At 36.8% G+C, this 18,387-nt stretch overlaps 1 protein-coding gene across 3 annotated transcripts in view; it reads left to right on the top strand.

Moving 5' to 3' along the window:
- Positions 1 to 18,387, top strand: part of LOC118269575 (protein sax-3) — a 118,826-nt gene that overhangs the window by 81,368 nt on the left and 19,071 nt on the right. For all 3 annotated transcript variants that reach the window (XM_035584726.2, XM_035584725.2, XM_035584724.2), the window contains exons 2-3: positions 1,710 to 1,872; positions 2,482 to 2,609. In XM_035584726.2, coding sequence (XP_035440619.2) covers positions 1,710 to 1,872; positions 2,482 to 2,609 — 291 coding nt within the window. The remainder of the gene's footprint in view (positions 1 to 1,709; positions 1,873 to 2,481; positions 2,610 to 18,387) is intronic.

Genomic DNA, 18,387 nt, shown 5'->3' with positions numbered 1-18,387 from the left:
ATGTCTCGTTTGGTCGAGTGGTCACAAATGCGACTGTTGGCCAAGAGGTCTCGGGTTCGATTCCCGGGTCGGGCAAAGTATTATGGGCTTTTTTCGGTTTTCCGAAAATTTCTCAATGGTACCACGGGGTTTGGAATTGTGCCCAGTAAATGGCAATAGGCTCAACCCCTATTAGATGGGCTTCCTTATAACACAAATGGTGAAAGGTGTAAATTGTACAGCGGCATTACGTGCCGTAATGTGCACCTCTGCCTACCCTTTCGGGGATAAAAGGCGGGACGTTGTTGTACCAACGTTTTAAAAAGTAAGTATTCTTGTAAGTTTAAGTTTATCAATGGTATCAGGAGTCAGATCGAGTTTGTCACCCGAGAAGGTAAAGTATATATTTTTTCTTTTTTGGAACGAGATACATCGAGTCTTTACTGCTTCTGTATAGAAGGTTAGTGATATTAGTGGTTTTTCGTTTAAGTTTAGTTATTTAACTATGTATATTTTATTAGTATGTGTTCCTTGTATGTAGTGTTTCTTTGGTTGAGTGGCTGTAAACGTGACTGAGGGGTTTTCAGATACATTCCCGGGGTGTGTTAATCCACGATTTCAAAAAAATACCTATATGAATTTATGTATGTTTATGCGCGCTTATCTCGCATTTAGTTAAACCGATTTTGATGCGGTTTGGAGTTTACTTATACTGTACAATTGGCGAGGCGGCTGGCCAATCGGCTGCTGCATAACGTATATAGTGTTCGATTTCCACACGGAGCAACTCTTTGAGTGATTTCGAGTTTGAATAGATCACTTCGTGTGTGAAATTGCATGTTTGTAAACGCACCCACGACACAGAAGAAATCCTAGTTAGTAAGAGGCAAATTTTACAAAAATAAATAATAGTTAATAAGTCTATAAAGAATTGTTGAAATTGTTTTAAATGTTCAAGTATTAAAGTAAATGTTATAATAGACTACCTAAGTACCTATAGTACCTACCTGCCTACGCAATTTCAAAACATAATACCTACATAAGTACTCAGGTCTGTTTTTTGAACATTATTCTAGAATCTAGATAATAATTTGATGCCTACATTTTGTGTTCCACGTGTAACATTGGTTAATTTTATTTTCAGTACATAAAACCGATACCTAGTAGAACTATACGAGTATATATGTATAGGTATATATCGTGTGAGCCATTATAATTTGTTGGGTTTCTGAAAACACAGCGGAAAAGTCTTGGAATTGATAAAAAAACGGTATTGTTGTATAATTTTAGATAGGTACCGACAAGGTTTTGTTATTTTCCGTGCCTTAAATGTGTTTTTCGAGGATTTCATGTTCGTGGTGATAGTAGGTAGTAGTATTACAAAGCCGCAAGGGTAGATAGATGTAAATAATAATATAAATTAAATGTAACACTATGTTGTCACTAGTACCGGAATGGTATTTGTGACAACATAATGGCTTCGGATTTGTAGTCAATTCAAGTCAAGTCAAAATCGTTTATTTCAAATAGAACAGGAAGGCACTTTTGAATGATGAATGATTCGTAAACTGAACTGAAAACGCCACACTTTTCTTGACCGGAGAATCGAACTCTCTTTACTCAACAGTCACATTTACTACCACTCACCAAACGACAAATCACTATGTAAAAATGCCATAAAAAACCAGATACTCAAGTTCCACCTTCTCATGTCTCCGTATCTTCAACAGATGTGCCGATAACGTGGTTGTCGTCACCGCGCGCGTCCGTGCCGTGTGTGGTGCCGGACGCGGGCCGGATCCCGGCGCGGCGGCCCCCACCCCCCCTCGAGGCTGAAGACAAGCCCCGACCGAAGCCCTACGTTTGGAAGAAGGGCGATGAAGATGTTAAACGGTGAGCTTGTTCGTTTCTTTAATACTTCTGTCCCGTAAATGATAAATGATATTTATTTCTGTAAATAGGTCATAAAATAACACTTTTACACGTCAATATTTCAAATAGCTAGATGAGGCCGGCATTTCCTATCTGACTACTCTGAGAAGAAATGCCGAAACAAACTCAGAGGTCATATTATGACGTATGATGTTACCGGAGGCCCAAATTTTCCAAACCCGGATTCCCCAACAACCTTTCAATTCCTAACCCCCAAAAGGCCGGCAACGCACTTGTACCGACTTTGGTGTTTCAAGTGTCCATGGGCGGCGGCGATTGCTAACCATCTGGTGATCCGTCTGCTGGTTTACCGACTTGGTTCATGAAAAACAAAATCACCCATCTGGAACTTTACTATACTAACCTATATTTTACAACATCCTTGCTCTTTAACGGCCAGTTTCAATAACTTATCTATCGGTAGATTTGCCTACTAGAGATAGAATTCTGACACAATTTGTATGGAGCTTATGTCAAAATACTATCTCTAGGAGGCAAATCTACAGATAGATAGGTTATTGAAACTGGCCTTTAAGAGAATTACCATTTAAATAACTCTCTTTGTTCCAGGGTACTGAGTAATGGTACTGTTGAGGTTTCGAAGAAGAAGGACGGGAGCTCGGAGGGAGTGTACCAGTGCACCGTCAGGCACCACGCCGGCCTGGTGCTGGGCTACCCCGTCCACATCAAGTTTGCATGTGAGTACTGCTTCAATTATACTCTTTTACTTTTACTTTCTTTTTGTAGTTCGTATTACTTCCACTGATTTATAATCAGAGAGTTTACCACAGGGTATTATAGGTACTCGTACCTATATTAGTTAACAAAATTATATTAGAATCACGACAAAACTAAGTCATTATGTAGGTTACTAATTTGAAAAAAAAAACCTCATAATAAATAATCTTATATTTGTATCAATCATCGTCAACGGCCCTTTCTCACACGGAGAAGGTTTGAGCATTAATCACCACGCTTGCTCGATGCGGATTGACGATATTTCAATATTATAATTTAAGCCCACGTTTCCTTACGATGTTTTTCTAAACCGTTTGTCAGTGGTGTCTAAATATTCTTAGTAACAAAATATAACTTGGAAAAAGTCACCCTCATGCATGAGAAGCGTCTTAAACCTACGGGCTACCACGACATTTTGTAGCGTTTAATATTTATTTATATAAACCTAAGTCCTAATCCAACAATTTAGTCTATTACACACTTTAGTACCTTATGTACTTAGTAAATAAACATGAAATGACTGAAAAAACAAGGCACTAAGGTCTCAGTACCTTTCAGGAGGCTCTCAGTGCTTATTATGTACAAATATTTACCCAGCACACACGGACGGTCAATTGTTTTGTTTACTTTGTTATTTATATAAAGGCTTTATAAACATGTTAGTTTTTACCTGTATCCGGAGCTGCGGACTACCTAGCGGGTTTACTGGGGCTCCGGCTCGAAAAGCAGGAGTAGGAACGGGGTGGTTTTTAGTCAGTAAGAGTCTGACACTCCCTTCCGCCTCGTCCAAAACGGGAGAAGTCATTGGATAATTTTCCCCCTATACAAAAAAAGCTTTTAGCTGTGACTTTACCTGCTTGTAAAAACTATATCCTCTGTGATCCCACCTATTATCATCATTATCAGCCTGTATTCGCCTTATTCTTGAGAAAACCTCTTCTCACACAGAGAAGGAATGAGCCTTAATCACCACGCTTGCTCAAGGCTCAAGGCGGGGTGGCGAGAAGAGGCCTTTGGTCATCAATGGCCACTTATAGGCTGTTGATGTTGATGTTGTTTACAGAGTCGACTCAATCTTACCAAGTGTTTTATTTTATCTGATTTACAAAGAACTCATTGTCACTTCAGTAAAATAATATTAAATTATTTATTTTTAGCACGTTATTAGGTTTCCTCCTGTTTCTCATTGTGTTTCTTTTGTTAGAATATTATCATTATGTTTTTAATTTTGTATTTATTGCTCTTCTTTTTATTTATTAAACAATTATTTTGATGTTACTTTCGGGTCTATTGTGTTGTGCCTTTGGTTTATAAAGCTAATATTAGTATAGTATGATATGTTTGTTTGTTTGAACGTGCTAATTTCCGGAACTACTGATCTGATTTGAATAATTATTTTTGTGTTGGATAGTGCATTTATCGAGGTAGGCTATAAAACATCACGCTATGACCAATAGGAGCCGAGCAGTGAGTGATAAATTATATAAATACGAAATTAGCTCGTGTTTCTTCTTTACACCTAAACTCAGTAGTTTCGGTACAGTTAACGATTTAAAAAATCCTTTTGTGTTAGATAGTCCATTTATCGAGGCAAGTTATAGGCTATAGAATACCTATTTTCACCTACAAGTAACACCTACCTAGGCTAAGAGCTGATTTGGGTGATGGACTACTTCTTATCCCACGGGAACGCGAATGAAACCGTTGGCAGGCAGAAGCTAGTTGTTAATCATCATCATCATCATCAGCCGAGAGACGTCCACTGCTGAACAAAGGCCTCCCCCTTAGTCCTCCACGTGGAACGACAATAATAGTTATAAATCTGTTTAAAGGAAAATTCAGAAATCCTGACATTCATAAGATGAACTATAATATTTAGTTTTAATATTTACAAATCTCAGTTTCCAGGCCAAACTAGTCTTTATTAAGTCATCCACGGCCGAACGGTTTTCGACTTCATGAATAATCTGTCAGGGTTCATTATTATTTGTAGCCAGTATTTTGACTAGTCGACGCTAACTTAGTTATTTATTTAGGGTAAGCAGAGATGCCAGTTGTTTATTGGATGTGACAGTTGTAGTATTGTTACTGGATAGTTACGAGATATATTTGTTTCTTGATAATTATGTTTTAGTGGTTTCTTGAGGTTATGTCTCTTGCTAGCTACTTCCACGCGGTTTTACCCGCTCTGCTCCGTTTTGATAGTAGCGTGCTGTTTTATAGCCTATGATCTTCCTCGAGAAATGGACTATCCAACACAAAAAGATTTTTTCCACTTGAACCGGTAGTTTTGAAATTTAGCGTGTTCAAACAAACAAACTCTTCAGCTTTACATACTAGTATAGAAGTATAGATATAGATATAGATTGTTGGACAACAGCACGGAGTCGTAGAGAATGCAGGCGTAGCCGCTAGTAGAAGGAAATACATCATATTTTGTAAATGCGAAAGTGTATTTGTTTATCTATGTCTGACGTGTCATGTCAGGAAAAAAAAGTCAATAAAATACAACATATCTATTTTAAGAGTTAATTTAATACAAAACTATCTACATATTTAAAAACATAAAATTAGCACATCGATGTCCTTATGTATAAATAATGAAATGTAATGATTGCACATAAATATAATAATATTATCATTATGTATTAAACATTTAGACAAAAAACGGCACGTGTAAATATTACCATTATGTAATAACTGTAAAAATTCACGAAAGTTAGTAAATAACTGTTATTTATGTAGACAAAGTAAATAATGTATGTTTACTTGTGATTTATATAATTAGGAATGGACGCTTCAAGGTTATTTTGATGTTGATTTTGAGGCTGTTATCTCAGACTCAGACTAATTAGATACCTCTGCTTACACTCTTGTGAAGTGCTTTTGTATAATATCATCTTATCTTTTTATCTTTCCTTTCAATTTTACAGCCTTTTTCTTTGATAAACTATGGTACACTAACTTTTCCTTTTCTAAGCATCGATTACACGTTTGGAAGGCCGGCTTCTCTTACCTCTTTGATCTACAATCTCCAACTTCTACAGATTATAGTCCTCAGATGTCCAGCAGTGGACCGCCACGGGCCATCATTAATGATGAATACAAATAATTACACCACAACACGATTTAATTACAACATGACATTACATTTTATAATGTTATGTATGTTATAATATCACTTTAACTGTATACAATAGAATAGGCTAGTTCCCTACTAGTCAAATTCAATAGGTACTTTTTTCGAAACGTCAAAAACGTAATGTTTTATGAACGTAATGTTTTAAGTGTGGGAGAGCCATGCTTCGGCACGAATGGGCCGGCTCGACCGGAGTAATACCACGGCCTCACAGAAAACCGACGTGAAACAACGCTTGCGTTGTGTTTCGTTGTGTGAGTGAGGTTACCGGAGGCCCAATTCCCCCTTCCCAATCTTCCCCATCCCCATTCCCGAACAACAACCCTTAAATTCCTAACTCCCAAAAAGCCGGTAACGCACTTGTAAAGCCTCTGGTGTTTCAAGTGTCCATGGGCGGCGGCGATTGCTTACCATCAGGTAATACGTCTGCTCGATTACCGGCAAGTCACATAAAAAAAAAAAAAAAAAAACTTTGTATGAAATAGCTTTTGCCCGCGGCTTCGCTCGCGTTAAGAAGTATTATTATTAATTAGGTATGGTTTTTGCGGCTTTACTTTTGTTTAGCGTGTGTAAAAAATTAGGGCCTACAAAACTTCTTTGTACAGAATATTCTTTACTAATCTGTCATTAGGCGCTACGCCATAGTAGCTTTATGCATGCAAAGTCTCAATCCGATTGGTTTAAAATTGACAAAGTTTCATACAAACTTTCATCCCCTATTTTATCCCCTTGGGGGTAGAATTGATCAAAATCCTTTCTTAGCGGATGCCTACGTCATAACATCTACCTGCATGCCAAATTTCAGCCCGATCCGTCCAGTGGTTTCAGCTGTGCGTTGATAGATCACTATGTCAGTCAGTCAGTCAGTCACCTTTGAGTTTTATATATTTAGAAGATATTCTTTACTAATCTGTCATTAGGCGCTACGCCATAGTAGCTTTATGCATGCAAAGTCTCAATCCGATTGGTTTAAAATTGACAAAGTTTCATACAAACTTTCATCCCCTATTTTATCCCCTTGGGGGTAGAATTGATCAAAATCCTTTCTTAACGGATGCCTACGTCATAACATCTACCTGCATGCCAAATTTCAGCCCGATCCGTCCAGTGGTTTCAGCTGTGCGTTGATAGATCACTATGTCAGTCAGTCAGTCAGTCACCTTTGAGTTTTATATATTTAGATACTCTATTATGACGTCATCAGATTTTTACGTCAAATAACAGACTTAATTCTAGAAATTAGCTAGATAAAATCAACAATTAAATAGTTCATCAAAATTTATGAACGAAAGTGTGATTATTTTTGAATATTTTATTGTATTGAAAAGTTGTAATAATTTATTTTTGACCGAGGATACTACCCAATTGGCTTAAGCTGTAAAATTATGCATGTTTTTTACAAAAAAATAACTACCGAACATTCACTACCAACAAAGACTACCCACTATCTCAAGCCACAACAAGCTGATATATTACAATCAAGAAGATAAATCCTGAAGGTACCAGCAGGGCTGTCAGCCGGCCTATTCTTGTTAAACCACGCCCATTATTGTTCCAACTTATAACCTAGTTTCAGTCTAGATTTATTACAGTCTAGCCTAACATCTATCTCTGTTTATGAACGACCATGTTATAAACTATTTCCGTATGCTATGAATAATGTGTGGCATAAATTGGGTGTACTATCTAGTGGCTTAGTTGTCGAATACTTAGGATGCTAACTGCCGTACTTCGAGTCAATGGTTACTTAACCCAGACCTTAGCAATTGTTTTCGATACAAAATCGTTACTAAGGTATAGTTTAAGTAATCATTAAATGTGCTCTGAATACGGCAGTGAGTTTTTAACACTTAATTAACTTACGCTTTACTTAAAGACCGAAAGGGTAAGAACTCAAGACAAAGTACTATGTTATAAGTATAGTGAGCCCGTATATGAAGTATCATATCGGACTCTGTACTATTGAAAAAATATCTACACTCATGACAAATGACATGATTCTGGGATACCTCTTTGGCTTTTTGTACATATGTTACAGCCAAAGTAATAAATCTCGTTATTATATATACTGTCTAGCAATTATATATAACGTCTACTCAATTTAGATAAAGTGATAAATGACACAAAATTAATCACTTTAACTAGCAATTTTATATACTATCTTCGACGACTTGGATAACGTAATAAAACGAGCAGCATGCAAGCAAAAATGCACCATCCGGCAGGCAGGGTTTCTGCCACGGCTCCGGCGCTGCGGGCCTCCGACGGCCCCACGCGTGCTAATCGTCGCAGACGGCTTTCGCTCACCACCGCAGCTTCGGCTTGTTGGCCGGCTTCGCCGGCCAGCCTCAGCCGCGGTGTCTCTTTAGCAGCCTCCTGCTCCTCAGCCCGCGAGCCGCCTCGCTCCTACGCGCCTACGCGATTTTAAATTGCACTCTAGGGGAAGAACAAACAAGACTACGTTGTGTCGGTAGGTAGCAATTCGGTGCTGGCACTAACTTTTGTTGCACAGCATATTAATTTTTTAACCAACATTATTATTTAATTGTTACAAAAACTATAGCAAATTAGTTTAATCGAAATTATGTATAGGCACTACAAGTTCATCACCACCATTTCCTACATTAATCATTAGTCCTACTAACGTTATACGAATGAAATTTATGCCAAAACCAATTAATCTTTGATCTTAAAGACAAATTTTTATTCTTACAAGTTATTCTTACAAGTAAGGCTCTTGTGTCATTTAGATTTCACGTGTATTATTACTTTGACTAAGTTAGACTCCCTATTATAAATAATGTCCAGATAAAGTGATTAATTTATTACATTATCTAGTCAATTTGCCACTTATATATAATGGCCAGTCATTATAAATAATTACTATTTAATCACTATGGCTGTAACACATACATCAATCTCTTTACGTATGTATGCATGCTCGATCATTTTATATATCACTGGCGGTCCGCCCCAGCTTCGCATGGGTGCAATGGTGATATATTATGCTTGTATTATACATATAAACCATCCTCTTGAATTACTTTATCTATTAAAAAAACCGCATCAAAATCCGTTGCGTAGTTTTAAAGATTTAAGCATACAAAGGGGCATAGGGACAGAGAAAGCGACTTTGTTTTATACTATGTAGTGATATCCAAGTTATACCTTGTCCGTTTTGGGTATGAACACTAGACCAAACTATTCAATATTCGCCCTTATAATCGATCTTATCAATGAGGTAGTTCATGAGTAATGTGCACCATAAATTGTCAATAGTTTACATTGTCTTAAGACATAATATCCCATAATAGAGACCTAGTTTGTTACGTAATCTAGTAATAGGTTTCTAATCAATTTATAGGCTTTGTTTACCGACTATTTTGGGTCTAATTGCCTGGAGTTGAGTTGAAGTTTGTCAAGTTATTGATAGATGTCGTTATTCTCTATTAGGAGAATTAATGGATTCAAAGTATTGAAGTTTCGTGGACAGTTTGAGATCGTGGTGATATTCAATATGATTATTATTATATGCCGATAGCATTTTGCTTTTCGGAATAGCCCTTAAAAAGGGTCTGTTTTATCCTCTTTCTTATTGTACCCTAACTGTAGGTGAATATGTTACCAATATTATTTACGATTAGATTCTCCCTGCGGCTTTGTCCGCGTTTCCGTGGAATGAAAAATCAGTCTCAGTCTCTACCAATATATAAAAACAAATGACGGACCTTTGACTGACAGGTGACCGCCGCCGAAAGCCCGAATTGCTTTCGATTGTGTATATATGCTATTTCTTTCAAACAAGGTGCAAAATGCAAGTGGATTGTTTAAGGCTCTAACGATAAAATAATTCGGATTTTTCGGGAAATACGACTATTAAAGAAGATCTGCATATGCACTAACAATTAGGGAGTATAATACAATATAAAGCCCTTCTAATTACAAAATATTTTATGATAAAAATATCTGTGTTTGGGTATCAAAACAAACACCTCTTGTTCTCATTCCGACCGCTCAATTCTTATATTATTATACTTCTATTTCCATACCATAAAGCTGACATGACATGAAAATCTTTGACTTTACAGAATTAAGTTACTACGTCTTCAGTCTCAGCTTCAGTCAATCAAGCCTGCCTTTGATCACTTACATTTAATTTTCATTACAAAAGCCTCCACGATTGGAGATCACACGTAGTTTCAGAAATAGCGAGGAGGGCAGAATTATTATTGTTTTAACCTCTATACATAGGCTGTTATTGTCTTATAATAAAGCTTGCATTGTTCCAAATTCTTGGTATATAATAATAGCGTAGAATCTGTCTATGCTTTGTTACTTGAGTGATACCACGTGCAACTGTTGAGTTTTTTTTTTGGGACAAGCCCGCCACAACCTCCCAAACCGCTGCAACTCCTGTAAGCCAGGATCTACGGTAGATACAACCATGAAAACACCGGAATATTGAAGTCCGGCGCGTCCCAGGGACATGAATGACTGTTGAGTATGTGGTCACAGGTTGGATTTTTTGCCTGTGTGCATTTCTGTTTGACCCTACTTGGGGATTAAGAGGTGTGACTATATCCAGACACCCGAAACACCAGAGGCGTTACAAGTGCGTTACCAGCCTATTGGGGGTTGTTGGAGAATCGGGGATTGGAAAGATTGGGAAGTGAGGTAACTTTGCCTCCGGTAACCTCACTCACACAACGAAACACAACGCAAGCGTTGTTTCACGTCGGTTTTGTGTGAGGCCGTGGTATCACTCCGTATCTGTTTATAAACTGAACAATATTTTCTTATAATCATCCATATTCTACAACCTAAACAACAGTACATACTAAAGTAAAAACATAAAAGAAAATTAAATATTTTCAAAACCGTAAACCACTCACGTTTTTCCAACACCTGCCTGAAAAACAAACACGGTTATCTCGCTGAAATTCAGTACTTTATTGGTTGACTCGGCTGAACCATTGTAAATACTATGTTAATTATATGAGTATATGTTTATCAAGTGTGGCGCCACCTGTCAGCTATATATCACTTTATATTTACATAATAATTTCACTATCAAAGAATTTATTTTTTCTTTATAATGATATAAATGTTTTGTTAGGGATCTTGAGTTTTATCATGACTTCTCTCGCGTGCTATCGTTATATAATTATGTAATGTTATGACTGCCAAAGGATGGTTGGATTCCTGGTGATAAGTATTATAATTTAACTTTGAAGTTTTCCAAAAATTTACAAAAATGTAACCAAGGCACACTCTTGAATTTAATTCCGACCGATCGACATTGATATTGTGGAATTTCGTACTCTATTGCATCTCTTTGCCTTCGGAGATTCATAGGCGTGATGTCATTAATGATAATTTTAGTAAAATAACAGTGGAAAAAATCTATCAAAACATAAAAAAAGAAAAAAATACGGTCGAATTGCGAACCTCCTCCTTTTAACCCGACGAATTTAGCACCACCTTTTTGAGAAGTCTGTTAAAATGCACATTGAATTGAGAATTACTTAAGTTTATTTAAATCGATTAAACATACTTACAAAATTGTAAGAATTCTATCACGTTAGTTACTATCACCAGTCCAATGTATGTTACGTATAGAATATGTACACGACACAATTAAAAAAATACTTATTTCGCAACAATTTGGTGTTTGAAATATCTAAACAAACTAAAACTTCGCAACCTCTGACCTGCGAGCTATCAACAATACCTAAGGTAGATAACAAATACTCAATCTTAGTAAAAACAACCAAAAAACTCAGGTCAACACACCCGGATATCAGAATAACATAGTAATAAGTAATACACGTATTTATTTCTAAAACTTTTATCAAGAAACATGTTCTTTTCTATTTTCTTTCTCGTTTAAATTCTGACTGCATGCTAACATTTTCTATCATGTCATTGTGAAGCAAAAAAATACAATATGTTACAAAAAAGATTAGATTTGCGACATATTTACAGTAGCCAATCCTCCAGCCACGGTGCCAACCGTGCTGTCTTTCAGTCACGATCACGACGAAGTCTTGACATGCTAACAATAACCCATCGCCATTTATAAGTGTTGAGCCATGCTTCGGCACGAATGGGTCGGCTCGACCGGAGTGATACCACGGCCTCACAGAAAACCAACGTGTAACAACGCTTGCGTTGTGTTTCGTTGTGTGAGTGAGGTTACCGGAGGCCTCCCTTCCCAATCTTCCCAATCCCCGATTCCCCAACAACCCTTAAATTCCTAACCCCTAGAAGGCCGGCAACGCACTTGTAACGCCTCTGGTGTTTCAAGTGTCCATGGGCGGTGGCGATTGCTTACCATCATGTTCCAAAAAAATCGCCCAATTAACCTCGTGTAGAGTTAGCTTAACCAAAAGTGGGCAGTCTAGTACTTAATTACTTATCATCTAGTCCTTATGATACATATTAATATTAAACTAATATCCATTTCAGTAGGTATCTAGATGATATTATGGTAATAAGTGGAATACACGAGTACTTTAGATCCACATTAGTCTAACTACAGCATATGTTGAAGTACAATCGAGCAATTTATTAGTTGACTGCTAGTGTGTTTGTGTCGTGGTTAAATTAAATCTTTACTAGTAAAACTATATATCATCATTGAGATTTACTACCCATTATTTTTTAAAAGAGTAACAGTAGAGGTTTTTGCTCGTTCTCTTACATAGGAATCTTCATTTATACAAAAATACAAAATACAAAAATATTTATTGGAACAAAATTTTTGAGCGAGCTACTCAGGGATGTGGTCGGCAACGGCGACTTCTCGCGTCCCGCATTGGTTCAGGTCATGGTACTTAGGGAAAAGTCTGGGATGCCGTCTCCTGCTTTTGCGAAACAATCATTGTGGAATTTTTCTTTTTACTTTTATAGTAAGTAATGATTGAAAGTATAAGTTCCAAGTTCCGTAGGTCATCAGTACATTTGCCGATAGTACCTCAATAAGATACCCTCAACCGTACTCTAGATAATAAAATAGTATTCTCTGATACTAAGATAATATTTTGGCATGAATAATTTATAGGGCCTGGGAGAGTAAGGGCGTTATCACAATTCCGTGAACTTTGCTCAGTAAACATGGAAAAACATGTAATAGATGTTTTAATTATGTTTTTTCAAGGAAGATACTTTGTTTTTTGATCCTTTCTGAAGCGGAAAGATTGTTTTTGTGCGAAAGGTAACGGGAATTATTTCCTTGTAAGTCGTTTGTTGTTAATGTTTTTTGGGAGTGTTAAGTTGGTACAATATAGATCTTACTTTCTTTGTGATTGTGATGGTGATGAATAGGAGGAAAAAACAAGATTTCGTAGAATTTCCCCATGGAAAAATTTTGGTATCGATTAATTAGGAAGTACTTTTATATTGCGTGAGCGTGAGTATGAGATTACAATTTGAGAATTTCGGTATAAAATATTTTAGTAGGTCTAAGTTCTGTGGCTCTAGTGAAAAGGGATGTAAGTCTAAAAATGCAACTTTACAGGAGACGCAAAAAACGCTCCGCGCAATGTTTCGGTATTTATAGCGGTCAAACTGCTGCCGAATTAAATACATGTGATGTGTTTTATAGGTAAACTTTTTATGCTCTTTGCTATTATGGAGTCATTTTTTATGTAAACTTAATAGTTTCCGAAATAGTGACTTATACCAACCACAAAATGAAAGCCTTAAGGGTATAAAATAAGTTATACCCCTTTACATTTAAATCAAAAGTTTATTTACACAAGTGAAAAAGGATACGCATTTGGAATATTTTTTATGATAACTAAGTAATTCAATGGAATAATAAGTGATTAACTATCAGAAACACGTGTATTTGTTATAAACTTACCATCAACATGATTAAAATTTAAAAAATATGAAAAATTGTTACTTATTCCCTTTTTCACATTGATTACAGACAAGTTAAGGGGGACATAAAGACTTATATGAATCATTTTGTGTAACTTATATCTAATTTTGAACACAAGTAAAACTAAAAAAATACTTTATAGTGTTTTTTTAACACAAGTAAAACTAATAAATTACTTTATAGCGACCAGCCATTCAAAAACGAAATATTATTTACTTTAAAAAAATACCCCTGGGAAACGCTGCAAAAACCTTTGGCGTATAAAGTGGATCGGAAAATTGGTCTACTTATACAACTAATACTGAGTCATTCCCGCTCGTCCACACCCTGTCACCTCACGTCTAGTCTAAGAGTTAATAAAGAAAATATGAAAATTACTTTAAAAGTACATACCTACTAATTCTAAAGTATTTTTTGCGTATTTTATACTAAATTTATAGCATAAAATGTTTCACATTTTAATTTTACACACTGAGTATTGTATCAATATGAATTTAAATACAATTAATATGTAAAAAGTTTTAAAAGATAGGACCTACAATCTCCTGGATATACTATTATTTATAATAAAAAATGTTAAATTAAAATGTGACATATTTTTATGTTATACATTTAGTAGGTATAAAATACGTAAAAAATCTTTAGATTTATTAGATGAATGTATATTTAAAGTAATTTTCATATTTTCTTGATTAACTCTTAGACTACACGTGAGATGACGGGGTGCGGACGACTAGGAACAATGTGTTCTATACGTCCACAGAGTAGATGAACAGAACGCAACATTCCCAGTCGTCCGCAGTGGGGACGAGCGGGAAAGACGCCTAATACTTAGTGATAACAATAATAACATAAAATAGGTCCACAAGGCAGCTTGTGGCGAGCTGTTGGGCAGTGGCGACCCCACGGACCTGACTCCCGGGAGAGGCCCTATTTTTCGACTCCGGTTAGTACCTGCGACTAACCGGAGAGGCCTCTCCTACCTCATTCTTGCCTTAACCGGCTGGTTTGAGTGGAGATTCGCAAGAGTGGAGTTGCCTTCAACTCCAACTCGGGGGAAGGATGTATCCCAGTAAGATGCTGGTAGGGGTCTTGACCATACTTCCGGGATTGCTCTAATAGCCGTGGGATGCCTCTCCTTCCTCAAGTAGCTCAACGTATGTTGCCCCCTTGTCGCTACATGCTAGCCGTTTTCGGGGGCCCAGTAATTGAGTTTGAGAGTCACCCCCTGCCTGTTTATCCGTATGTATCGATATTGGTCAGGGGCAGGGGCCATAGTACCCCATAGTTAACCGGTTAACTATTCCACAGCCACCCACACCCATATCCCTATCATTTCTTTTTACCATATCTCACAATAGTTCTGCATCAACCGGGGATTGTCCTTTGGTGTACTTCCATAGTGCATACAGGGATAATCGCCAGTTGATGTCCCATTACATTTAGATTAAAATTTTTCAAAGGGCCTCCGCGAGTTGGCTTCGGCTCCTCGTGTGCCTTCTAAAGGTCCGGGACCCTGTGGTCCCGAAATAGGAAAAGAACAAACATAAAATAGTAACAATTAATAAACGGAATAATAAAAAAAAAAAACACCGATTAATAAGTAAAATAACCTATGTCAACAAGTTACGACTCTTTACAGGAATAAACACTTATCATTCGTATTTAATTTTATTATTGTAGGAAATATTATTAGAACAGAGACTAGAAACTCAGTGTAAAAGGGTACATGTTGACTAAAATCCATACAATTTTATGATAACATTGAAATAATCGACTAAAATAAGTGGAAAAGGATACAACTCACTCGCGTAATTATCGATTTTCAAAAGTAATAATCAATAAACGGAAAAACAATAACAGCTTTGGTTTAGCAAAAAAAGCATCGAGTAAATCGAGTTGCAGCGCGCTCCCCACCCACCCGCACTGTACCCCGAATCGTCCATTCGTAACTTTTTTCACGTAAAATGAAACATACTCGTAGGATATAAATACAGTTAAATCGATTTAAATTGATTAATTTCAATATTAAAAACGTGAAAACAGATGTCAACAGACTTGTTTTTGATTTTTCTGTTTTATGTAGGTGAAAAGAGATTTATGTCTAGTAAAACCATTATTCACTAAACATTTTTTAAAGAACAAGTACACTTAAGCCGTTTTACGCCAAATAAAACGAAACGCTGGAAATCTATAATTAGTTAAATTCCTACTCACAAAGTAAAGATGTCATAGTTCTGTATAAAGAAATTTGAATATACTTATACCCGAACTTTCCATTTTTTTTTGTTTGAGTTAAACCCTTTTGCACACAGTAACTTCTTTATTTTTAGAGATAGGTTAGATCCGTTTTCACCAATCGATAGAGCATTTTTTTCTGAACACTTTGGTGTACTTAACTCATTTTCGGCAAAATCGGACTTATACCCCTTTTCACTAGGGCCACAGAGTTTATCTGGCACAACGGCACCAATGCAAAACGAACCTAAACCCTAATAATTTAGAAATCATTTTACAAAAAACCACTTAGGTAACTTTCTAGAACCGACCAATTTCCTTAATGTCTCAGTCGAACACATTTATGAAGTTGAACGCATGTAAATCAACACGAGTGCTCTTGTTTTTCCTCCCTCCTTCCTCCATTTTGGGGAAATCGTTAGGCTTGTACGCAGATAGGGTTACCACGCGATTCTAAAAGCCGAACAAAAACATTTGGTTATTCATTTTAAATAGGTAAACTACTTTTAAAAAACCGGTTTCAACCTCGAAGTCAATATCATAAAATTTGCTGTGAAACAAACACTTTTCTGGAAACCACATCAAAATAGGTTCAGACAATCGCGAGATAATCGGGGTCAAACATACATACACACAGGTCAAACTAAAAACCTCCTTTTTTGAAGTCAATTTAAAACTCAAAAACCCGGACAGCCAATTAATCTCCGGGTCAGAACAAACCCGGACAGCGAATTAATGTCCGGGTTTATTCTGACGGCTGGCAGCCCTATAAACAGATAACACATAAGAGGTCATGACACGCGGATTTTCTGTTCAATCAATCAAACGGACGGCTGGGATTATACTCGCACTGACGGGAGCGTAGACAATGATTTACTGTTGCGAATCACTACTGATTTATAATGGCCGCCCTGGAGTTAGGGCTCGTAAACGATTGTGATAACGAGCTGATTGTATTGTTGGATCTAAGGCTGGTAAAAGGTAAGGTGTTAGATATTGGAGAAAAGGATAGTATTTAAGTTGAAAGGTTGAATAGACAAAATTGGTGAAAGAGCTTTTTTAACCGATTTCAAAAAAAGGAGTTAAACCTGTATGAACGATTGTGATGCGGTTTTCGCCATAGTATTTTTCAGGCTTAGGAGAAGGTTTTAGGGATATTGTCTAACTTAAACATTAGTAGAAAGGTTGAGTTTTTTAGTAGGATTGCATTTTATAACGCTTTTAATTATGCTGTCTGTGGTTGTTGATAGATAAACTAAAACTTCTTTTTTTTTCGTCTGACTATTGTTACTTACTTTTTGGAGTTTTAGCTTGAAGCACATGGATATTAAATCATCGAGTATCTTATGCGCCAACGTCGGCGCACAACACAGAATTTGGTTCTTATTTATTTTGCCGTTCACAGCGTAATTGACACCACATTATAAAATGTGCAATTCATATTTATTAATCATTGTCATACTGTAATAAGCGGCGATCATACCACATATTTGTTACCACATAATAATATTTTACTCAACCCCGACAATAGAACGTTTACCTTATCCGAAAACAATACATTTTCATAAAATACATTTTGGTGATAAATACATAACATAACGTACATAACGTCACGTCTTTTTTTATCCCCGAAGGGGTAGGCAGAGGTGCACATTAAGGCACGTAATGCCGCTATACAATGTACACCCACTTTTCACCATTTCTGTTATAAGTCCCATGTAATAGGGGGTGAGCCTATTGCCACATTCTGGACACATTTCCAGACTCCGTGCTACTACCGAGAAATTTTCGAAAATCCGAAAAAAACCCAGTAATACTTTGCCCGACCCGGGAATCGAACCCGAGACCCCTTGTTCGGCAGTCGCACTTGCGACCACTCGACCAACGAGGCAGTTTGGTGATAAAATACATTTTAAAACCAAACTTCTTACCAAATTAAAAACAACACCTAATTAAGTGCTTCAAAATGAAACTCTCACTGTTTAACAGGCACTAACCATTAAGAAGCACCCGTAAAATAATTAATGCGTAATCCAATTGTAATGCCTAATTAATTAGGCACTACATAAGGGCACTCCGCAATGTCTCAGCTAATTACACTGCAGTAGTAACGAGATATTTATGAACGCTCATCATGTTCGTATGTGTGGTTTCATTATGCTAAATGGCTGGATCGATCTTGATGTGATGTTTGATGAAGATTGGATTGAAGTTTAAAAGGTTTTGTGTGTGTGATAGGTTAGCTTTTTTCTTAATGAGGGAAAGTCATTCAATGTCTTCTCCCGCCTTGGGTGAGGCAAGAGAGAGTGTCAGACTCTTACTGATTAAAAACCATCCCATTCCTACTCCTGCTTTTGGAGCCGGAGTCTCGGTAGCCCGCTAGGCAGTCTGCAGCTCCGGAGTGATAGGTTAGGTTAGAGAAACCTTTTTTATTTTTATGAAAGCGTTGTTTTTAATCGAATGGAGTAAAAGT

This window comes from Spodoptera frugiperda, chromosome 30, assembly GCF_023101765.2.
Source record: "Spodoptera frugiperda isolate SF20-4 chromosome 30, AGI-APGP_CSIRO_Sfru_2.0, whole genome shotgun sequence".
Classification (NCBI taxonomy): domain Eukaryota; kingdom Metazoa; phylum Arthropoda; class Insecta; order Lepidoptera; family Noctuidae; genus Spodoptera; species Spodoptera frugiperda.
The sequence above is the reverse complement of the archived record's forward strand: the minus strand, read 5'-3'. Positions and strand labels throughout refer to the sequence as shown.